This window comes from Salmo salar, chromosome ssa27 (assembly GCF_905237065.1).
Source record: "Salmo salar chromosome ssa27, Ssal_v3.1, whole genome shotgun sequence".
In the NCBI taxonomy this organism is placed as follows: domain Eukaryota; kingdom Metazoa; phylum Chordata; class Actinopteri; order Salmoniformes; family Salmonidae; genus Salmo; species Salmo salar.
The window spans coordinates 20,072,108-20,096,195 of record NC_059468.1 but is presented as its reverse complement, the minus strand read 5'-3'; the positions used below and the strand labels follow the sequence as shown (position 1 = coordinate 20,096,195).

Here is a 24,088-nt window from a genome sequence, read left to right as displayed (position 1 = left end):
TTCAGTTTTTTCCCGGGCTCTGAGACCCTATGGAAGCCGTAGGAAGTGTCACGTTATTGCACAGATCCTGAGTCTTCAATAAAAAGAGCCAAGATGAAACACTACTTCTCAGACAGGCCACTTCCTGCTTGAAATCTTCTCAGGTTTTGGCCTGCCATATGAGTTCTGTTATACTCACAGACACCATTCAAACAGTTTTAGAAACTTTAGGGTGTTTTCTATCCAAAGCCAATAATTATATGCATATTCTAGTTACTGGGCAGGAGTAGTAACCAGATTAAATCGGGTAAGTTTTTTATCCGGCCGTGTCAATACTGCCCCCTAGCCCTAACAGGTTAACTAGGCAAGTCAGTTAAGAACAAATTCTTATTTTACGATGAAGGCCTACCCCGGCCAAACCCTCCCCTAACCCTAATCCTCATTTTACTGGTGTAATTAAGCTTTTCAGTAGAATATGGTAGGGAGTTGCCAGGGCAAGAATCCATGGGCATGGTCTGACACAGGAAGTTGGTGGCACCTTACTTGGGGAAGACGGGCTCGTGGTAACGGTTGGAGCGGAATCAGTGGAATGGTATCAAATACATCAAACACATGGTTTCCAAATTGTTTTATCCATTCCATGCGCTCCGTTCCAGTCATTATTATGAGCCGTCCTCCCCTCAGCAGCCTCCACTAATTTAAAGCTATGCAACGAACGGGGGAACACTTATTTCCCCTTTCAGCTAGCTGGAGGCTTGCACAAAAGGCTCAACAAAAAAAGTGAAAGGAAGGGGGCAGTATTTCCCACGGCTGCTGCTGTAGAGCACCCTGGCTGTGTTGTTTTGGGAGCGAGCAAGCGGGTGCGCGCTGTTGACGGGGTACTTGAGCTGCAGGTTTGCGATCTCTCAGCACGGACCTTGTCTTGTCTGCCAGAGAAAGTCAACAACAAATGAATCGTTGAGGGAAGACGGAAACAGGTAAATGTGTAGCGTGCTAGATTTATAGTTAGCTACTCTGTTTCCTTTCCTCGTCTTCAGAAGAAGCCAGCTCTTTTGTCTGCCCGTGCGACATGGTGCTTGGTCGTGTGCGCAGGTGTGTGGGACTGCGTTACGTTAGCTAGCCGGATTGTGCGGAGCCAAAATGAGCTAGCACAGAAGGACAATAAAGGTGTCCACGATTAGAACAAGCTAACTAGTTAGGTAGTTTACTTTCCGTAAGGCCGGGTCACGTTTTTGCCCAATCACTACACAGCTGATTCAAAATAACCAACTCATCAGGCCGTCATTGTAAATAATAATTTGTTTTCTGACTTGCCTAGTTAAATTTAAAAAAAATCACCACGCTTTGATTTATTTAATGTAACGTTTATGCTAGGGCAAAAACCTGCACCTAGCGGACGGGGGACCCAGGACCGAGTTTGGGGAAACCCTGACATAAGGTACTGAACTAGCTAGCTAACTTGTCTACATTCCCCTGTGGCTACATAGCGATATATAATTTACATGTATATAGCTAGCTAACGGTAGTTATGGTTCTAACAAAATATGAATGTATTTCTAGCCAGCATTTTCTTCCTTTGCTTACTTGCTAGCTAAAAACAGTTTCGCTTCCGTGTTAGCTAGCAAGCTAATTCTCGTCGAGTTTAGCTAATTACACTGAACTTACTATTTGATAGATGTTTATTTATTCTTACATATTTGGGCAGTAGGCTGACATGTCAGGAAATGGCATAGCTAACGTCAACTTCCCCCTCAAATACTGTAGCTGTCAGCAATGCGTTAGTGAGCAAATAACAGGTAAGATCTGTGAGGGGGCAATGTTGATTTGTTTACATGTCGCATGCTTTGGCCCCTGAGGTGTTCACATTTGCTCTCTTGCGGGTAGTCCAATATGTAATCTTTTGGAGCCTACCATTACTCGTTAAGGTCCAAGGACTTTATATGATATCGTCAGAGGTAGACTGGTTCAGGCAGCCAAAAACTCAATCTAAACGTGAATTGATTCCTAAATTGCGATACGGTTCAACACTGAACAAAAATATAAACGCAACATGGAAGGAGTTGGTCCGATGTTTCGTGAGCTGAAATAAAAGATCCCAGAAATGTACAATATACACAAAAAAGTATGAATTAAGCTCAAATTTGGTGCACAAATTTGTTAACATTCCTGTTAGTGAGCATGTATCCTTTGCCAAGATAATCCATTCACCTGACAGGTGTGGCATAACAAGAAGCTGATTAAACAGCATGATCATTACACAGATGCACCTTGTGCTGGGGACAGCAATAGGCCACTTTAAAATGTGCAGTTTTGCCACACAACACAATGTCACAGATGTTTCAAGTTTAGGGAGTGTGCAATTGGCATGCTGACTGCAAGAATGTCCATCAGAGCTGTTGCCAGAGAATGTAATGTTCATTTCTCTACCATGAGCTGCCTCCAATGTTGTTTTAGAGGAGTATTACTGTCTGTAATGAAGCCTTTTGTGAGGGAAACACTCATTCTGATTGGCTGGGCCTGGCTCCCCATGGTTGCATCCCTGTCCAGTCATGAAATCTATAGATTATGGCCTAATGAAAATATTTCAATATACTGATTTCCTTATGAACTGTGACTCAGTAAAATCATTGAAATTGTTGCATTTGTATTTTTGTTCAGTATAGAAACAAAGCTTGTTATATTTAGTATCAAGTCAAATAATTTCACAAATGCAGAATATACACTTACTGTACCCTGTTTTAACTGGTTTTATCATCGACAGTATTTTTCAGTGATCAAACGTTTCTCGTGGCCGCCTTTCGGTACACACAGGTGTTCGGAGCATGCTAGATAGCTAACTGTCATCCATAAACATGCGCTGTATGGTGATATGGCCGGGTGGGTAGCCTAACCCTCTATGGCCGGGTGGGTAGCCTAACCCTCTATGGCCGGGTGGGTAGCCTAACCCTCTATGGCCGGGTGGGTAGCCTAACCCTCTATGGCCGGGTGGGTAGCCTAACCCTCTATGGCCGGGTATCAATGAGAACTGTTGTCATAAGTATGATTTCTTGCTGATATGGAAAATAACGTCTTTATGCTCCAAACCGTAACGCATGTTAATGTTCAGGCCGGGTGTTAGCTCTCTTAACAAAACTCCCCAGTACAGAATACGCCTTCCTTCAATGACTCTTATGTGTAATTTAATGGACTGGGAGTCATGATCAAGGGCTATCTTGCGGGTAGAAAGCCAACTGTCGTAATTTTACTTGCTAAAACTTAAACACTGTTATTTGTGTCATCCATCTGACAGTGTGTCGCTTGGCTAGTTCATTTTCCTGAGATAAACTTATCAGACTACTTCTAGACTAGGCCTATAGCTATGGGTTTTGATGTGGTCAGGAGCAGGGGGCTGTCATGTCAACTCACAGATATGCTTTTCTTAATTTAGTATGACGGATAAACTCCCCTTGTTGGGATATTATTCAGTACCTGAGGGTCATCAGGGTTACATTTTCAGTTTGTTCTGCTGACCACCTAGCTCTCAACAGCAATCAGTGGTACACCATTAACCCCACCGCCTCCACCCTGCCCCCCCCACAGTGAGGAAGAGGATGGTGAGCAGCCAGCCGAAGTACGAGCTGATCCAGGAGGTAGGGCGTGGCAGCTACGGCGTGGTCTACGAGGCGCTGGTGAAACGCACCGGGGCTCGGATGGCCGTGAAGAAGATCCGCTGCCACAGCCCAGAGAATGTAGAGCTGGCCCTCAGGGAATTCTGGGCCCTGAGCAGTATCCAGAGCCAGCACCCCAACGTCATCCACCTAGAGGAGTGTGTCCTGCAGAGGGATGACCTGGCTCAGAGGATGAGCCACGGGTCCTGCTCCCCACTGTACCTAGAGGTAATACATTTCATATGGATGGATGGCTAGAAGGATTGATAAGTGACAGGCTAGCTGTAGTAAAATGCAGATAGACCTGTCCAGAGGATGAGCCACGGGTCCAGCTCCCTGCTATACCTGGATGTATTGATAATAGACTTAAAACAAAATATATAGATACCACCTTTTACACGTGAAGCACAGGGATTCAGTGAGTACAAACAATAGATGAGTGAGTAATAAATTAGAACTGTAGTAAAAGCAATGCATTGCATCAAATGTACAGAAAGGGGAGGAGGCAAAAACATCTGGGGGAGATGGGAGGGCTACTGGGGTTTAGATTTCTCTTTGTCAATGTGACAGGAGAGGGTTATATATATGATGTCTTCCAATAGGCTCCAGGAGGGTAGGCTTGGGCAGTTTATAGTATACTGGAGTATTTGGAAATAGCCACGGGATTTAATTATTTTTTTAATACCGTCAATACCTCAAACTATTTCTTGAAGTTGAAGTACATTTGAACATTTGGTACTTTTTAAGTAAATGCCTGCATCAACTTGTGCAATATGTCACCTGTCACATCATTTTTATTATAAAGCTTACCGGTAGTCCCCAGTCATGTGGTGTTTGTTTACAAGCACACAATGAAGAGATACTGGAGCCTTGTGAGTCACTCACTGTTGTGCAGCACAGGTCAGGTGATTTAGTTGCCAGTATGGAATTCACAACTGTTTGTCTGCTAGATATGTTAACTGTCTAAAATGTGCTAAAATGCTCTGCAGTTGTGCGTTTTGTTTGCTAATTTAGTTGCTAGTTAAGTGGTTAGCTTAAATCAAGCTTCGCTTGGTAACAGCAGAGAATTCCTCTCCTGGATGAATAGCCTTGGATATCCCGGTATGGCACACTGTCAGTATGACAATCTGGATGCCCCTCAAGCCTACAAGTGGGTGTAGGTTTTAAGGATGGGATTGTTTTTGAATCCCCCCCACCAAATCAAACTTTATGAAGCCTACTTAACATATCATCAGATACTTATGAGTAAGGTTAGGCCCTTGTTCAAACGCATTGTAAGCACATGGAAGAGTACAAATTCAGACCAGAGGAATCACATCTTGAGCATATCTGTTGAAAGACCACAGCCACAGAAGAACCTCACAAATGGATCTGTGCTGGCAGGGCGGAACTTACCATTCAACCTCAAGGTTCTGTCTCGCATATGCTGAGAAGCAACTTGGCAGCCGAAGAGGATGTGGTCAGAGCAGAGGGGAAGGAATCTGATTATGTTGATGGGTAGAATGTTGGTGGAGAAGCTTCTTTTTGAAGTCCTAAACTCAATTCACCAAAGGGCAATTATAGAAGCTGATAGAAAACACAACACCAGGATACATTTACCATAACATAAGTTTACAATAACACAACTTCATGTAACAAACATACCATAACGATTGAATTATGTAGAACAGGACAGATGCACACACTCCATAGATCCCAATGTTGGCTATAGGATGATGTATTGGACATTGAGCACAGTCACCCTACTTGATAAAGGGAGTGTTGGATTGTGTTCCCTTCTGGTTGTTCTACATATTGTTGCCAGCCACACAAGTTGCTGAGTACATTGCTGTACCGACGAACACAGAGGTGACCGAAATGGGTAGTCCAGTGTTTTGCTAGTAATTCAAGGCGTTAGCTAGTGTTGCTTCCAGTGTTTTGGCCTCTCATTCAGCCTGTTGGATGCCTCTACAGAGTGTTCATACTGTGACTAGTTAGTTCAGAAGACTGTGTTCTGTTTAGCTAGTCATCCTTGTGGCTCTGTGTTGTCAGGTGGTGTCTTCAACACTGGTTTTTAAGGGGGCATCTCATGTCCTCATTGAGCACTGTGGTTTAAAGGGACTCCTCTCCCCAGTCAACCTGTCTAGTCTGTTACCAACAACATGTTCCTGCCTCTTGGCTCACTGAGGGTTTAAAGGGCCTGGCAACAACTGATTGTAGCCTCTCAGCGGCACGTGGGCCATTGTCACACTCGCATACATTGTCCGACCTGCTCTACGAGCTTGTTAAACACTGCAGCATGTTGGGCTTGGCCGCTTTCCCAGAATCCTTTGTTCCGACCGAGTCTTCTTTTCTTGTTCTACTGCTGCTTATAGAGGGAGAACATTTTGATAATGGGACAGGATTACCGTGTGGGGTGGGGGAGGAACCATCATTATAATAGATCAGAGGCCAGGGACTGTATTATCTGACTGGCAATGCTGGTGAATTATTTCAATCTATTAGCTTACGGGTGGCTTGGCTCACTGACCAGTTTTGTGTACAGACTGGTTTTCCCTAAGTGGCGGGACTGTCAATGTGTTGTTTTGTACCATAAAGATTGTCAGGCATTTGATTTGTCTGTAATTCAAAACCCAAATAGTTGTGCTGCTGTTGTGTGTGTGTGTGTGTGTGTGTGTGTGTGTGCGCATGTCAAAAACCTGCAGCACATTTTCTATGGGAGAGGATAGGTTTTTGATCTGGTCAGCTGTCAAAAGGAGATGTGTGCTTGATTAACCCAGTTCCTCCAGCAGAATCCTTTTAAGATCAGAGGCGTCACAACGAGTTTAGATTTAAAACAAAAAAAATACAAGGAGCCAGCGAGACAGAGAAACCGACAACACACACACCTCTCCATTTGACGGGTCACAGAGGAGGATGGCAGTCACACTGAATTCAAAGCCAATGGCAGAGACAAGGCAGTTTTGCTTGTTTGTTGAAAATCCCCCCCCCCTCAAGGAATTTAATGTGTTTTTCTTCTCCCATCTTGGCTTATCAATAATCAGGACTGCCACTGTGTTTTAGATTACATAATCCATTTCCCTGTTTCCCTGTCAGGTAGGTAGCGCTGCTAGAAATAGCATTTTGTTCTGTTTTCTTTGTAATTTTCTTCCAGTTAGCGTTTCCTCTGAAACGTGATGGGAATTGACACAGAGAGCCTGTCAGCTTGCTCCCAGCAGCCTTTTTGAACAATTTCTTTTTGATCTGTTCAGCAGTCAGTTCAGCATTAATCTTATTGGTGTCATTTTCTGAAGCGAGCCAAGTCTTCCAGAATACAGAGCAATGCTCTCATCTCTTATGTGGTGCCAATGGCTCAGTCATACAGTCATTGGTTAGAGCATGGTGCTGGCAACCCCACGGTTTTGGGCAAAATCCCTGCATGGGCCACATACTGAATGCCTGTATATACGGTGTCTGTTTTTGATTGTGTCTGGCTGTCTGCTGAATTACTATATGATATACTATTAATACTAATGGCCTTTCTGATGTCTCTGTTCTATCTCCAGCTGGTGGAGACATCTCTGAAGGGAGAGATAACCTTTGACCCGTGCTGTGCATACTATCTGTGGTTCGTCATGGACTTCTGTGACGGAGGAGACATGAACGCTTACTTGCTGTCCCGTAAACCCAGCCGCAAGACCAACACCAGCTTCATGCTGCAGTTAGGAAGCGCCCTGGCCTTCCTCCACCGAAACCAGATCATCCACCGAGATCTGAAGCCTGACAACATCCTCATCTCCCAGGGAAGGACCTTGGCGGGAACCCCCGAGCCCACCCTGAAGGTGGCAGACTTCGGGCTGTCAAAGGTCTGCTCCACGTCGGGCCTCAACCCTGAGGAACCAGCCTCCGTCAACAAGTGTTTCCTCTCCACAGCGTGCGGCACGGACTTCTACATGGCTCCAGAGGTGTGGGAGGGCCACTACACGGCTAAAGCAGACATCTTTGCCCTGGGCATCATCATCTGGGCCATGGTGGAGCGGATCACGTTCGTTGACGTGGAGACCCAGAAGGAGCTCCTGGGAAGCTACGTGCAGCAGGGGGAGGAGATCGTGCCCCTCGGGGAGGCGCTCCTGGAGAACCCCAAGATGGAGCTGCTGATCCCGGCCAGGATGAAGAGCATGAACGCCGGCATGAAACAGCTGATCAGGGAGATGCTGTCGTTCAACCCTCAGGAGAGGCCTGACGCCTTTGAACTGGAGCTCCGGCTGGTCAGGATCGCCTGCAGAGAGCTCGACTGGGACACGTGATAATTGGGGTGGATAGGAGGAGAGCGGACCATGGGACTTGTTCTCACAACGTCAAGCACTTGTATCTAGTCCTAATTCACCACTGTTAGCTCTGGTGGCCGAGGCCACACAATGGGAGTTTGTTTTTCTTTTAAGGGAACAATTCAAACGTTGCAAAGATTTTGGCTTTGCAGTTGGATATTGGTTCAGATGTAGGACTACTGGTTAACCTGTTGATAGCCAGTCTGTAAAAATGTTAGTTTTGAATGTTAACAGAGCAAGGCTGTCCATAAGCACATTCAGCTGTCTGTCTCTCAGAAGGAGAGGTTTTGCTAGCCACCCCAGTGGTTTAAGCTAACCTGTTAACTTTAGCTCTCTTTAGTTGTTTGCCTACAAATTCCACCCCAGTCTCGGTGCTAATAATCATACTTCGGATGCAATTTATGATACAGGGAGACCGCATCCTGTGTAGATATGATGCAATTAAATTCCAATTTAGACACGCCTCAGTGATCGTAAACTGTGCACGGCTGGGTTTACCAGTATTCTGTGACCACACCCTGCTCCTCCCCATTAACACACACACACACTCTTCCCACTGCTCAGGTAAAATCGAAGATATACTGTTCGTTGGGATTTGTAGACAACTGGCTGTTTTGAAGAGAGAGAAACATGACATATCACAGGACGGTATTCTGAGCTGGCCCTGAGCCAACTATGGGATCAGGCTAGGTCTTGGTATGCCATCCCAGACATAACCTAGCATAACCCCCCTGCCCAGTCATAACCTAGCATAACCCCCCTGCCCAGTCATAACCTATCATAACCCCCTGCCCAGTCATAACCTAGCATAACCCCCTGCCCAGTCATAATCTAGCATAACCCCCCTGCCCAGTCATAATCTAGCATAACCCCCTGCCCAGTCATAATCTAGCATAACCCCCCTGCCCAGTCATAACCTAGCATAACCCCCTGCCCAGTCATAACCTAGCATAACCCCCTGCCCAGACATAACCTAGCATAACCCCCTGCCCAGTCATAACCTAGCATAACCCCCCGCCCAGACATAACCTAGCATAACCCCCTGCCCAGACATAACCTAGCATAACCCCCCTGCCCAGTCATAACCTAGCATAACCCCCCGCCCAGTCATAACCTAGCATAACCCCCTGCCCAGTCATAACCTAGCATAACCCCCTGCCCAGTCATAACCTAGCATAACCCCCCTGCCCAGTCATAACCTAGCATAACCCCCTGCCCAGACATAACCTAGCATAACCCCCTGCCCAGACATAACCTAGCATAACCCCCTGCCCAGACATAACCTAGCATAACCCCCTGCCCAGACATAACCTAGCATAACCCCCTGCCCAGACATAACCTAGCATAACCCCCTGCCCAGACATAACCTAGCATAACCCCCCTGCCCAGACATAACCTAGCATAACCCCCTGCCCAGACATAACCTAGCATAAGCCTAGTCAGCCAGTATCATAATTGTCCTGGAATTTGTCATGATTGCCCCATAATGAAAATAATTTTGGTGTTGTGTTTGGAATGTGTTTGGAATGTAATTAAGTCCAGAGACAGCAAGCTGCTTATTCAAAACACATAAAGGAATGTGTTGTTGCCCCAAACTAACATTGATGTATTTAACTGAAGAGCCAGTGTTCTGCTTGTATTATTAAAATATAGTGCTTGAATTTAGACTCCCAACTGAAGGCCAGTGTAGTTCCGAATGAAACCTGTGTGAACGGAATGGTTAGGGGTATGACTTCACTGGCAATCACTTGATGAAAAAAAAGCACTTTTATTTTGTTATTTTCCTTTTTCATAACTTACCATGCTATTATCTATCACCTTGAGAAACAGTGTTTACTAGGGGAATGGGAGGATATTGTCAAACAGCAAACAAGAAGTCTCTCTTACACACACACACACACACACGGTTTATTGTCAGCACACAGAACGTCTACTTATGTATGCAATGCCTCTCCCCTTCAGAGAGGAGATTTAGGCAGCACAGCGTACACACAGTTGTCCCTGAGCCCAGAGGATCTATAAAAAAATACAATTTAGTGTTTTAACCTGATCTCCTCTCACTGTCAGTTTTCACCTCGGGTTTCCCCAGAACAGACACACACCTCTGTTTCCCTTGGGTCCCGCTGGATTTAACGGTAATCCCCTTCTCCACGCTTCCTTCCGACAGACTCATACTAAGCCTATTACGTTTGGTGTAGGTGGCAGAGGTAAAGGAAGGAGCTCTCTGTGGACCCAGGCCTATAGCTTTGCAGGTCATAATTTGTGCGCTTCTAACAGTTGTGAAAATGAAAACGTTATCAATATCGAAAAAACGTAGATTTAGTGTGTCATTCAAACAGTGGCATAAGTTTTAAAATGTATTTCATACGAGCTGGCTGTCGCCAACATTAACCTGCATAATTGCTTTTTTAAATGTCTTCCATTGCCAAAATACTTTTGTCTTTCATGATATTAACATACTTTATGCCTTTATTTTAATATCTCCACACACTAGCACCTAGCACTACATTGTGTGATTGTTGCGGTGGCCAGGCACATTTTCAGAGTTTTGGCTTTTGGGTTTTTATCTCTGCTGTTTTACCCCTACAATATTAGCACTGATTGCCCCTTTAATAAAATATCTAAAGCACAATCAGCGGTTGCTATATTTAACAAAAATATAAACTTACCAATTTCAACGATTTTACTGATATACAGTTCATGAAAAAAAGAAAATCCAGTCAATTGAAATGCATTGATTAGGCCCTAGTTTATGGATTTCACATGACTGGGCAGGGGTGGAGCTATAGGCTTGGGAGCCAGGCCGAACCAATCAGAATTAGTTTTTGCCCCACAAAAGGGCGTTATTACAGACAGAAATCCTTCTCAGTTTCATCAGCTGGTGGCTGGTCTCAGATGATCCCGCAGGTGAAGAAGCCAGACATGGAGGTTCTGGGCTGGCGTGGTTACACGTGGTCTGCGGTTGTGAGGTCGGTTGGAAGTACTGCCAAATGATCTAAAATGATGTTGGAGGTGGCTTATGGTAGAAAAATTAACATTAAATTCTCTGGCAACAGCTCTGGTGGACATTCCTGCAGTCAGTATGTCAATTGCGCACTCCCTCAAAATTGAGACAACTGTGGCATTGTGTTGTGACGAAACTGCACATTTTAGTGGCCTTTTATTGTCCCCAGCACAAGGTGCATCTGTGTAATGACCATGCTATTTAATCAGCTTCTTGATATGCCACACCTGTCAGGTGGATCGATTATTTTGGCAAAGGAGAAATGCTCACTAACAGGATGTGCGCACAATTTGAGAGAAATAAGGTTTTTGTGCATATGGAATATTTCTGGGATATTTTATTTCTGCTCATAAAACATGGGACCAACACTTTACATGCTGCGTTTATATTTTTGTTCAGTATACTTCAATTTTTGGACTTATAAATTAATGATATGTACTTATTGATTCATGACTATACACTGTGTACAAAACAATAGGAACACCTTCCTAATATTGAGTTACATCCCCTTTTGCCCTCAGAACAGCATCAATTCATCAGGGCATGGACTCTACGAGGTGTATCATAAGCATTCCACAGGGATGCTGGCCAATGTTGTCTCCAATGGTTCCCACAGTTGTCAAGTTGGCTGGATGTCCTTTTGGGTGTGAAAAACCCAGCCAGCATTGCAGTTCTTGACACTCAAACTAGTGCGTCTTCCAAATACAACCATACCCCGCTCAAAGGCACTTCAATATTTTGTTTTGCCCATTCACCCTCTGAGTGGCACACATACACCAGTGGAGGCTGCTGAGGGGAGGACGGCTCATAATGTCTGGAAAGGAGCGAACGGAATGGCATCAAACACATGGAACCCAAGTGTTTGATGTATTTCATACTATTCCACTCCAGCCATTACCATGAGGCTGTCCTCCCCAATTAAGGTGCCACCAACCTCCTGTGATATTCTCAATTGTCTTAAATCCTTCTTTAACCTGTATCCCCTTCATCTACACTGACACCTGGTCAGTCTGTCATGGAAAGAGCAGGTGTTCCTAATGTTTTGTACACCTTGTGTATATGAGCTACTACAGAGGCTGAAGGAGGAGTTTATGGACATGTGACTGTGAATTATTAAGCTCTGTTTTTAAGCGTTTTGACATTGTTTAAGTTGTATATTTGCTGTGATGGTTGATCTTTTTCAACAGTTACTTCAGCTTCCCATATCTTCTGTTGTTGATACAGAAGTGGTATTAGAGTTGGATACTGTGTTGGTGTGCTAGTGGTGATAATTATGTCTTCATTGGCCGAACGTTGGTCGGTCATTGGTGTGTGTGTGTGTAATGATTTTGTACACACACAACTGGGGTCACCTACTCAAAAAAAAGTCTTTGCTGCTTCTGATGAACTTGATATGGAAATATAATCCTACCAGACTCATCAGATGTGTCACCTTTGGTGAAATCTGCATCCAAAATGGCACCCTATTGCCTATATAATGCACTACTTTGGACCAGAGGCCCTGGTCCAAAGAAGTGATGTGATGTGTGTGTGTATATATATATATATATATATATATATATATATATATATATATATATATATATATATATATATATATATATATATATGTATATATGTATATGTATATATGTATATATATATATATATATATATATATTTATATATATATTATATATATATATATATATATACGGTGCCATTGGGAACATATAAATCGTAAGTGCCCTATTCAGAACAGGACCCATTACAACGAGAAACCTCATCAGTTGAAGATAAACACCAAGCATCATCAGTGTACATTATAACCAGGTGTATGAGGGGATCAAACTTTTCTATGAACAATATTTCCTTTGTATGTCATAAGATATTTTGAAGAGATTCAGTGAAATGTATCAATAAATGCTGTAAAATGTCATTCATTGTTGAATTGATGGCGTTATAATTAAAATGTTTTAAAAAAAACATGGGTTTAAATTTTTCTATTAGATTTCATATCATAGTGAATGTTTTAGTGAGAATTAACTTGTCTGCAAGTTATCTGCTGATTGAGTGGGAGATGCCCTTTGTTGATTGCTGAGGTTGTATGGTTGCTACACTTTCGCCTCTGATTGGTTAATTGGATAATTGGCTAACATTTTGCAAGTGAGCTGAAATGTGGTAATCTGTCAAGAGTTGCACCTTTCAGTCTTATGGGATAGTTCTAATGATCAAATGTAACTAAAATCCCTCTTCCAACAACACGTGGGGTCAAGGTGAGTTTTGAAGGGACCTGCAACTAAGATGTCACACAAATTAATTTAACTAGCATTGTAAAGTTTTAATCACTCATGGCTTTCAGTAGATGTGTTGTGCAGTTCAATGTGTTTTTCAAAAGTATACAACAAGGGCTCAGATATGGGAAGTGGATACAGGTACAATCAGTCCACATGTGGATTTACCACCTTCCAGTCAGGACAGAAGACTACCAAGGTGTTTCTTTTAACCCTCATGCCTTTACAACATAACCCATATCTGAACAATGACAATGTTGTCTTGGAATGCACTGAACTAGCATTCTTATATTTATAAAATGGACAAGCTTCAGTGGATCAAAATGTGATGCTTTTCATTGCCTTCCTGTGACAGTGGTCAGTCCTCCAGATGATGCCGTGCACTGTGTCCCAACTGCTGTCTGCCACGGCTGCCAGGGAAGTCTTCAGTGTTGGTGACATTGAGGTCAACCAGGTGAGGGTTTCTATTCCACCAGATGAAGGTCCCTGTTGGTAGAGAAACCTAGAGCTCGTTCCCAGTACGTCCTATATCATGTTTATCCACTTTATTTAACACAAACCAGAAAAAACCTGGCAGCGCCGCATTGATTCAACATCTACACCTGTTTTTGTATTTGATTTCTGGATGAAGGTATCTGTGGTGGGTATCGTCAGGAGAACGGTTCCCTCAGTAAACAATGTCTTGTACTCCGTGGACGACATGACTGGACCACCATTGGGCGTGAAGCTCTGGGTGGACACTGCAGTAAGTGGATAATTATAGGTCTTCGTCCAGAAACCTCTCAAACGAAAACTAGGTTGGGGAGAAATAGGGCATCGGCAACTTTTTAAAAGAATTTTTAGTTCCTCCTATAGCAGATAAGATACTGAATATTTGCCTTACAGGATCCTGGTGTGGACAGTACTTTTGTTTCCCCAGGGACTTATGTCAAGGTCTCTGGAAGTCTGCGTATCATTCAGGTAAACGTATTTGATTTAGTACTTTAAGTCTAGTATTTCTCTGCATGATTATGGCACATTTCTATACCCCTTCACATACTTCCTGCCAGGGCCAAAGATCATTGGTGGCTTTCAACCTCTGTTGCCTTGAGGACCTGAATGAGATCACCTCTCACATGCTGGAGGTAGTGCAGGCCCACATGCAGCACAACAGGAACCCGTGTGGTGGTAATCTTGGAGATGGAGACGCGTCAACCTATGGGCTGAGTGCCAGTCAGAGCCAGGTCAGTTCTCTAGTCCTGCAGCACATATAACCCCTAGACCCTAGCTCCTAATGCCCGACTCGGATTATAGGGCTGAACTGTACTATGTTGGTTCAGATATTTTCTTTTCACATTGTCCTTTCCAGCACAGTTCCAGCAAGTAGTGTGAATGTGAAGCCAGCACAGCTTAGCTTGGTTTGGCTAAGTAGTGTGAAAAGGGTTTGTGTCTTGGGACAGGGGGTAGGGGTTGTTTCTGGTCTCAGTTTACAGTTTTGAAACCAACGTGACAATGGATTTGTCTGTGTAATAATAACTATATTAAGCCTTCTATGATATCATGGCGGTCCACAAACAATTGTTTTAAGTGCATGCCGCCACCTACTATGGTGGACTGTATGATCAATCATGATCTGCCCAATTCTGTACTACCATGAAAAAACTAATTCAAAATAAATAAATCCCTAACTTCTACCACACCCTCCCCAACCCCATTAAACTTTATATCATGCTGAAACACTCAATAACCATTTCAACAGTAACTTCTGTTACCACCAATATTTCTTGTCTCCACAATAACCTTGAACCTGGCATTTCTGCTTTCCACAACCTGAGTCGTATTGATAACCTTACCAATAAAAGCTATGAAGTCAACATCATTCATTATCAAAGTCCTTTGACAGCACATTCATGAGCACAATATTTCTGAACTTGGCCTCAACACTGCCAGGACCATCAGAAGCACCAGCCCCGACAGTAGGTCCATTTACGACAGGGACATCCATCAGTCTGACAGTAGGTCCACTTACGACAGGGACATCCATCAGTCTGACAGTAGGTCCACTTACGACAGGGACATCCATCAGTCTGACAGTAGGTCCACTTACGACAGGGACATCCATCAGTCTGACAGTAGGTCCACTTACGACAGGGACATCCATCAGTCTGACAGTAGGTCCACTTACGACAGGGACATCCATCAGTCTGACAGTAGGTCCACTTACGACAGGGACATCCATCAGTCTGACAGTAGGTCCACTTACGACAGGGACATCCATCAGTCTGACAGTAGGTCCACTTACGACAGGGACATCCATCAGTCTGACAGTAGGTCCACTTACGACAGGGACATCCATCAGTCTGACAGTAGGTCCACTTACGACAGGGACATCCATCAGTCTGACAGTAGGTCCACTTACGACAGGGACATCCATCAGTCTGACAGTAGGTCCACTTACGACAGGGACATCCATCAGTCTGACAGTAGGTCCTCTTACTACAGGTACATCCATGTAAGATCCATCAGTCCACACTGTAGTTCTACCAATCTATTTTATGGCCTCTGTATACAATACATCATGACTGATCCTATACCTCTGAGCCTCTAGCATCTCTCTGTACCTGGCATGCAACAAATGCTGCACATTCACCATAATCATGTGCTCCTTCACACTTGGCACATATTTTTAATTCCTTTACACTGAGCAGCTACATGTCCCATTCTTTGTCATTTAAAACACCACAGTGGCTATGGGACAAATTCTCTAATATTGAAACTAAGGAATTCTATCTGTACTTTTCCCGGCAAGACTTTCTCAAACCTCAGCATCACTGATAAGCTTTCACTACTTTGACTCTTTCCTACTGATCAACCTTTTGCCCAAAATCTCTCTGCCTCCCGTCACATTTTCATCATCTGTGGACATAGATATTGGGACCCCGTGGGACTCCTCTCAATCTAGCATAAGCACAAGGGATATGGCTTTTAATCATATTCCCATTAAGTTTTTCCATTTTCAAAATCTTCCCTTGCTGTGCGTAGCTACCACAATATTAACAATCTACCATTTCCAATGAACCAAGCCAATTTCACTTCACCTACCTCTTTCTCGATGGCATTAGTTAGTCGGATAGGTTGTGAGGCCCTGTGGTCTCAAACACCATCACAAATTTCCACTCCAACACATCCCTACTCTTACTTCTTACACTGGCCCTCTTTATGCTTTCTTTACTAGACGCTCCACTGCTTTCTGTATCATGATCGCTCTTCTTCCTGTCTTTCTGTATCATGATCTCTCTTCTTCCTGTGTCTTTCCACTACTGACCATTCCGGTCCTTGACTCTCATCCTTCCGCTCCATACCATCAGAACTGACACCCATATTGTTCGCATTCCAGCACAGCTGTCGCTTCACTTACTATTATTCCCCCCCATTTCATCCGCACTACTCGCTGCCATTACCCATTTAACCTCTTACCACATTTCTGCAATAGCGAAACAAGATTCAACAATATCAGAGAACTCACTTGTGGTCAAACAATCGTTTTCATTAGTTTCTAGTCACTTCTTTACACAGTTCAACCAATAACTAACTAGTTTAGGCCTGTAGGCTAAGGCTACATTTACACAGACAGTCCAATTCTGATATCTTTTTTTTCACGATCAGTTCTGAAAAAGATCTGATGTGATTGGTCAAAAGACCAATGGCTTTATTTCTCCTCCTGTAAGGTGTTGAACCTGATCAGGAGTTGCTCAGACTCCAAGCCCAGGGGCATCAGTCTAGAGGAGCTAGACATTAAGCTGGGGTACCTCAGCATGACTGCCATCAGGTAACAGATCCTCTTTTGGGGGGGTGGTGTGTTCAGTAGGGAGAACTTTTTTTTAAATCGCAGTGAAAAGAGTATATCTGGTCTAATGCTTCCTTTTCCCCTTTACTCCATGCAGCCAGACCTTGGAGTTTCTAATCAGCGAAGGCCACATCTTCTCCACCATCGATGACAAGCATTTCAGGTCCACTACTGGCTAGGCCCCCAAACTCAACTCTGGACCTTGAAGCCAGTCCACTGCATGTTTTCATTGTTCCCCTCTAATCAGTGGATGATTCGGTGTGAGTGCAATTATCAGGTAGAACAGAACCAGCAGGTTCTGGACCTCATAGGGTAAGAGTTGTTACCTCTGGGTTAGAGAATGTCTTCTGTTTCAGGTCAACTTACATCAATGGCTATAGGATGTTTTTAAATAAAAACGTAGAACATTTTGGTTTATCAACATGCATGCCCGTTACTTTTTATGATTTGTTATTTATATTATTTACACTCAAATATGGTGACGCTGTGGCCTAATTTATTTTATATTGTTTATTTTGTTTTGAGGTCCTCTGGTATGTGACAGCTGATGTACAGTGTAAAATGTTGATTGGATATATGATTGCTTGGTGAAATGTCATTATGCAATGAAAATAATGAATCATCAAAATTGTATTGTCTTGATTTGCTAAACAAACAAAATATGTTGACGCAAACCTCCACAATCGTGGGAAACTTGTTATAAATCTACCCCCAAACAATATGATCTCCAACGTATATAGCATAGACATTTAAACCAGGGGAATTAAAGTAGGTTTATTAACTTCCATAATATTATTTCATAATAAACTACGATTCCCAGCTTTCTACAGACGTCCCTGTAGTCCTCACTTTCCCAGCATTCACTACTAGTACACGGTGTAAGATGGCAGCAAACCCAAGCACAAACACACCTCTTTTTGACTGCCCGTCATGGTAAGACCAGCGACGATGTCTAATGCATAATTTTGACTGTCAAATCAAAAGCATGCAGTAGAGTGTTGTAAGGTCCATGTCGGTGAAGTGAATTAGATTGTCGCATCGAGATAGGATGTAGTTTGCTTGCTAGAAACATGAGCTAACTAGCTAGCTATCTGGTTAACTTCGCTATGATATTGGAGTGCTCAGTCACAGTAGTATGCTAGCTGTTTGATGAATATTCTAACGTTAGCTTGTCAGTGAAATCCAGCAGCAGGGTTTGCTAAAGCTGTATGGTGTTTCAGAATGCTTACTGTTATGCAGCATTTGCAAGCATGTTCCTTTCTCAAGACAAGAATAACAGTATTGCTTGTGTAGTTTATGCAAAACATTTGAAGAAATGGCATTGCAAATCCGTAGTCTTGTTCAACTTGTTTTGCAGCAAGGCGGCAAAACAGCGGCCATTTGAATAAAAGCATAATTACAACATGGAAATGACATTCACTTTGTTTCGTCAGGGCAGGGAAACCTCCCCCTGGACTCCATCTAGATGTGGTGAAGGGAGACAAGCTAGTAGAGGTAAGTCTACTAGTCTTAACTCTCGACCCCAACTTCAACTTTTTTGGTGCTGGATAAAGATAACCACTGAAGCAAGAGCAATGCCTCTGTGCAGAAGATATGGCTTGTATCAAGTAGCCTAATGTTCATTTAAATATAAGACTTAAAATATGTTATAAGGTGTAGGGCCTATATTATATAGTTGCTGCACATGTCACTGTTGGAAGATGTGCTTAAACAAACATGGAATAACTTCTGATCTCTGTGCCTACTGAACCTAGTGACCCCTTGGATTCCAAGGCAGTCACAGACCCACAAGTAATTTATCCCTAACCCTAAATGGCCCTTGAGCAAGGCACTTAACCCTAATTTGCGCCAGGGCTGACGTACTACTATGGCTGACCCTGTAAAACATCACATTTCACCTATCCGATGTATGTTACAAAACCTTTTCTATAGAGAACCATTGCAATACCAGTCCATGACCTTAGACAGGCAACTCTGTTGACATTTCATTATGGCAATTCTTTATTTTTTTTTTCATTTGATAGAAGCTAATCATTGATGAAAAGAAATACTACCTGTTTGGGCGGAACCCAGACTTGTGTGACTTCACGATAGACCACCAGTCGTGTTCTCGTATCCACTCAGCCCTGGTCTACCACAGACACCTCAAGAGGGTTTTCCTGATCGACCTCAACAGCAGTGAGTATCTAGTACTGCTTAGTATCCTGCAGTGTTCCTGACAGTCAGTTGTCAAGGGTTTGTTTCAGTGTAAATGTTCCTTCAAGAAAGAGAACCGTAGCTTGCTGACCCCTGGTACAAAAAGGTTTGAGTCACGCCATGTCATTGTAGATGCCAAATAGACGATATGTAAACTTCAACTTTCAACAGGAAGTTACATTTTGAAAGGACAATCCATGTTACTCTGTCCCCTAGCGCATGGTACATTCCTGGGCCGTATCCGTCTGGAGCCCCACAAGCCCCAGCAGGTGCCCATCGACTCCACCATGTCGTTCGGGGCATCCACACGGGTCTACACCCTGAGAGAGAAGCCCCAGACCCAGACCCAGACCAACACCATACCTGGAGGGGAGGTGAAGGCAGGGGAAGACGAGGAGCTCAAAGGACTGCTCGGTCTACCTGAGGAGGAGACTGAGCTGGAGGTTTGTGTGGGGCAGCAGGGGACTGCTTGAGTTCTTGTGAGATATATTTATGTTTTGTTCAAGCAGCTTATGTAGAATTTTCTTGTTTTTCCATCTGTTTGATGAACCTGACCGCACCCATCCTCTTGTTTCACCTGTTCCAGAACCTGACAGAGTTCAACACGGCCCACAACAAGCGTATCTCCACCCTGACCATTGAGGATGGCAACCTGGACATTGTGAGGCCCAAGAGGAAGAGGAGGAGTAGCAGGGTCTCCTTCAGTGAGGAGGAGGAGATCATCAACCCAGGTGTGTTAGTTAGGGTTGATGATGACCCACGTGCCCATACACACACGCTTGCACACAGACATGCAAGATCACACACCCATGCACTATTGCAGATGTGCGCGTGCGTTCAAAATGTAATCCTGTGTGTTTTCTTGTTTTTACAGAGGACGTCGACCCATCAGTAGGGCGCTTCAGGAACATGGTACAGACTGCTGTTGTCCCAATCAAGGTAAACTTCTTCAAATCCATCTCTTACTTTATTCTGGGGATAATTCTTGAGAAAAATGGCAAATGTTGTGTTGACCAAGGTTGTTGTTGTCATAATAATGAAAACAAATCAAGAAAAAACGATTCAGTAAACAAAATCAAATCAAAACCGTTTAAAAAACAAAAACTATACTGAAAATATTATCTTTGACTCCAAAACAAACTTAAATAAAAACCATCATGAATTATGTTTTATTTTTAAACATTTTTTTTCTTAACATTGGGCAAAAATTGAATGGTTTTCAAGGTACTGAAGCTGGTGTGTAAATGCGGCTAGCTTTTTATTTATTTCTGCCTCTAACTTATTCACGATTCATTCATGATTATCCGTAATCATGGTAGCATCCACATTAATGTAGAGGTTAAAACCTCCTAAGGATCTGCCCCTTTTTTCAATTTTGGCCTAAAATGACATACCCAAATCTAACTGCCTGTAACTCAGGACCTGAGCAAGGATATGCATATTCTTGATACCATTTGAAAGGAAACACTTTGAAGTTTGTGGAAAGGTGAAATAAATGTAGGAGAATATAACCCATTAGATCTGGTAAAAGATAATACAAAGAAAAAAAACATGTATTTTTTGTACCATCTTTTAGATGCAAGAGAAAGGCCATAATGTATTATTCCAGCAATGTAGATTTTGGCAACTAGATGGCAGCAGTGTATGTGCAAAGTTTTAGACTGATCCAATGAACCATTGCACTTATGTTCACAATTTTGTTTCAAGACTGTCCAAATGTGCCGATTTTGGTTTGTTAATAATTTTTCATAACTATGCACTCCCCTCAAACAATAGCATGATACTCTTTCACTGTAATAGCTACTGTAAATTGGACAGTGCAGTTAGAGTAACAATAATTTTATATGTCTATGTCCTGGGTCATTTTCTTGTTACCTACAACCTCATGCTAATCGCATTAGCCTACGTTAGCTCAACCGTCCTGCGGGGGACCCACCGATCATGTAGAGGTTTTAAGAAACATTCTATTCTTATTTACAATAAAAGTGACTCCAAAATGACACAATACATTATTTACCATTCATTTCTATTGGGCACAACTTAATCTGAAACACAACCTCTACATTTTTTGGGGGACTACTTTAATACACAAGTGAATTTGTCCAAATACTTTTTACACCTTCAAATGGGGGGACTAGATACATAAATTCATTTCTAAATGGTAAAACAGATACAGTATGTATGAAAATACCCTCAAATAAAAGCGGACATTCTCTACTGTCGCCTCATATGGAACATTTGATCTTAAATCTAATATGCTGGAGTATAGAGCCAAATTAAACGTTTTTGCTTCACTGTCCAAATAAATAGAAAGGTAGCTGACTCAATTCTTTTGAGCATATTTTTTGCACCAGTTTCGGCGCTATTCCTTTTAAATCCAAGTTGCATTGAGATTGACTTAATAATTTAAACCTAACCTTACCTATAACCTTACCATCACTTTATTTATTACTGCCCCCCACTTGAAAGAAGTGACACGCCCAAAAACACCCCAAAAACTATACAGCACATGTCTCCAAGCCTCCTTCTGTACCTAATTCTAAAACTGAATCTAAATCATATAAAAACAAAATATTTGTATACAACTAAAACAAAATAAAACTGAAAACTAACTGAAACTAAACTAATAGAAATATAAAAACACCACTATAATTACCTTCGTGTTGACCGATCTCCAATCAATCAATGCTAAAAGTTGATGTTGTGTTGACAAATTGAGGTCAATCACATTTTATTTATAAATCCCTTTTTAAGACTATTTGTCAGAGAGTACTTCAGTGCTTTACAGTTGACGCTACTATATTGCCATCTTCAATCTTCTCATTCCCCCCTAAACCCTGCTACCCAATCAGAAGAGGAAGATGGAGGGTCACGCTACACTAGGTCTGGAGGACTCTGTGGCCAGACGCATGCAGAACTTCCCTTTCAGTGGAGGGCTGTATGGAGACCTCCCTCCCACCATTGGAGAGGCCGGCTCCCTCCCCCCCATGGCCCAGGGTGGAGCTACTATCCTGGGGGGCCTGCCGCTAGTCTTCCCTAACCCTGCGCCCGAGGTGGACCTCTCCCCCACCTCAGCCTCAGCACAGCCCTTCGTCACCCCCAGCCCTGCTGTTAACATCGCCCTCGCCCCCGGACCCTACACAGCCGAGGCTGTCAACGAACCACGCAAGAAGAAATACGCCAAGGAGGCGTGGCCAGGGAAGAAGCCCACCCCTTCTCTTCTAATATAGGTCATATTGAAAATGGCAACCTATTTCCCTTAGTGCACTACTGGCCAAAGGTAATGCACTATCTCGGGAATAGGGTACCATTTCAAATTTGCACATAGCACCTCCCTGGACAATAATGGGAGGGGTTAGTATTAGTTAGGAGGGTGGTCACGTCTCTGGACAACCAGTCAATCAAGACTTCCTGTACTGTACAAGCTGTGACAAAGGGATATAGGGATCCCTGATATAGGGAGATGTTTGTAAGAATAATATATTATTTTGGTTTGGATGTTTTTTTGTCTGCTTCATAAGTATATTGTTTTATTTTTATTGCTCAACTCACTTAAACTGACAAAGTAATGTCTGACTGACCTCAGATTAGCGTATTCTAACTGTAACACAGATTGGTCCATTTGAACCATTGTTTTACAGCTTTATTTATTAATTATTTTAAACAAAATTAAACATTGCTCTGTTACAAAAAAAAAATCTTATAAACTAGCTATTCACTCTCTGACTGTTTGATTCACAGTATGATTTTGCCTTTGTGGATATTTTTAGTGCTGTTGGTTTCACTGAAAACCATGTTTCTGTCAATACAGAGAGTAACATTAACCAGACAAGGCCTGCTAGATGTTTTAATAATCCACTCAGACAAGGCTATGAACTGAGGGTACAGATTGGCTTTAAAGAAACTATGAAGGAACAGAGCAGTTTTTGTGTGTGAGACAGTTGTATTATAATTTTTAGCTATTTTTATATGAGAATTGGGGGGTTGGTTGAAATGGAACCCATTAATGTCAGATATGTATGAAATTCAGTTAAGAAAAGAGAAATAAAGTTTAAACAAAGTGACATGCAGGTTATTAGAATTCATATCTTTGATATTTGTATAATAAACAGTAATAATCCATACTCCTCTCTCTCTGCGGTGTGAGATGAGATGATGGTGGGAGAGGAGGATTAGTTTAGTCCCTAGAGAAATCTCCCACTGGGTCTCTGCTGTGTTGCTTTCATGTTGCCAGTTTTGCCTTTTTACTTTACACGACGCCATCTACTGAGGAAGCTCCTGGGATGGCTAATTAAGGGATTGTTCAGCTAAATGAATGTGATTGTCTGTTCTGGGAACACGTCAAATGTGTCTGTTACTTCCTCAAGGTGATGAGTTTGACGTAGGTCTCAACTAATTTCAACCTCAAATTTCATCCATTGGTTTTTGTTTGAGTACCGTAAATTCCGGTCTATAAGCCGCAACTTTTTCCCCAGCTTTGAACCTCGCGGCTTAAACAATGACGCGGCTAACATATGGATTTTTCCCGCTTTCAATTTTCTTTTCTCCAAAAAAACATTCTGTGACGTGCTCAGTTTTTTGGCGGCATGAAGCTTTCATTAGACCAATGAAATTGCCTAACGGGTTAAGGTCAAACAACTTTTTTGTTTACTGTTTAGATTAAATCGAGCGCTCTCAAACTTCCCATCATTCTGATTACGGTAGTCATTTTGTCACCCTCATCATGGCAAAGACACGGAGAAATGCATATGATGCAGCTTTCAAGTTGAAGGCGATTGATCTGGCTGTTGGAAAAGGAAATAGAGCTGCTGCATGGGAGCTTGGTCTTAATGAGTCGATGATAAGACGTTGGAAACAGCAGCGTGAGGAATTGACTC

At 42.8% G+C, this 24,088-nt stretch overlaps 3 protein-coding genes across 4 annotated transcripts; all 3 read left to right on the top strand.

Annotated features, from left to right (window-relative positions):
• Positions 1-799: 799 nt before the first annotated feature.
• Positions 800-10,544, top strand: LOC106588660 (serine/threonine-protein kinase pdik1l). 2 transcript variants are annotated; one of them, XM_014177856.2, is made up of 3 exons: positions 800-956; positions 3,559-3,854; positions 7,151-10,544. In XM_014177856.2, exons 2-3 carry the CDS (start codon positions 3,570-3,572, stop codon positions 7,889-7,891), a joined length of 1,026 nt encoding a protein of 341 aa, XP_014033331.1. In that variant the 5' UTR covers positions 800-956; positions 3,559-3,569; the 3' UTR covers positions 7,892-10,544. The 2 variants fall into 2 exon arrangements, with proteins under 2 accessions (XP_014033331.1, XP_014033332.1); XM_014177857.2 differs by lacking the exon at positions 800-956 and adding an exon at positions 1,048-1,417.
• Positions 10,545-13,061: 2,517 nt separating this feature from the next.
• Positions 13,062-17,778, top strand: LOC106588659 (replication protein A 32 kDa subunit). The gene is made up of 7 exons (XM_014177855.2): positions 13,062-13,171; positions 13,545-13,643; positions 13,821-13,934; positions 14,075-14,149; positions 14,239-14,412; positions 16,897-16,997; positions 17,113-17,778. Exons 2-7 carry the CDS (start codon positions 13,560-13,562, stop codon positions 17,192-17,194), a joined length of 630 nt encoding a protein of 209 aa, XP_014033330.1. The 5' UTR covers positions 13,062-13,171; positions 13,545-13,559; the 3' UTR covers positions 17,195-17,778.
• An 84-nt stretch (positions 17,779-17,862) lies between these two features.
• On the top strand, positions 17,863-23,335 carry LOC106588658 (nuclear inhibitor of protein phosphatase 1). The gene is made up of 7 exons (XM_014177852.2): positions 17,863-17,948; positions 18,449-18,509; positions 19,040-19,193; positions 19,428-19,654; positions 19,798-19,942; positions 20,086-20,150; positions 22,064-23,335. The coding sequence occupies exons 1-7, from the start codon at positions 17,899-17,901 to the stop codon at positions 22,439-22,441; spliced, it is 1,080 nt and encodes a 359-aa protein (XP_014033327.2). The 5' UTR covers positions 17,863-17,898; the 3' UTR covers positions 22,442-23,335.
• The last annotated feature ends 753 nt before the right edge of the window (positions 23,336-24,088 follow it).

Bases quoted from the DNA above. Each gene is read 5' to 3' on its own strand.
- LOC106588660 (XM_014177856.2), top strand. From the start codon at position 3,570: ATGGTGAGCAGCCAGCCGAAGTACGAGCTGATCCAGGAGGTAGGGCGT. The intron at 3,855-7,150 runs GTAATACATTTC...TTCTATCTCCAG, and splicing joins GCTCCCCACTGTACCTAGAG to CTGGTGGAGACATCTCTGAA.
- LOC106588658 (XM_014177852.2), top strand. From the start codon at position 17,899: ATGGCAGCAAACCCAAGCACAAACACACCTCTTTTTGACTGCCCGTCA. The intron at 17,949-18,448 runs GTAAGACCAGCG...TTGTTTCGTCAG, and splicing joins CTTTTTGACTGCCCGTCATG to GGCAGGGAAACCTCCCCCTG. The intron at 20,151-22,063 runs GTAAACTTCTTC...CTACCCAATCAG, and splicing joins CTGCTGTTGTCCCAATCAAG to AAGAGGAAGATGGAGGGTCA.
- LOC106588659 (XM_014177855.2), top strand. From the start codon at position 13,560: ATGATGCCGTGCACTGTGTCCCAACTGCTGTCTGCCACGGCTGCCAGG. The intron at 13,644-13,820 runs GTGAGGGTTTCT...TTCTGGATGAAG, and splicing joins GTGACATTGAGGTCAACCAG to GTATCTGTGGTGGGTATCGT. The intron at 14,413-16,896 runs GTCAGTTCTCTA...TCCTCCTGTAAG, and splicing joins TGAGTGCCAGTCAGAGCCAG to GTGTTGAACCTGATCAGGAG.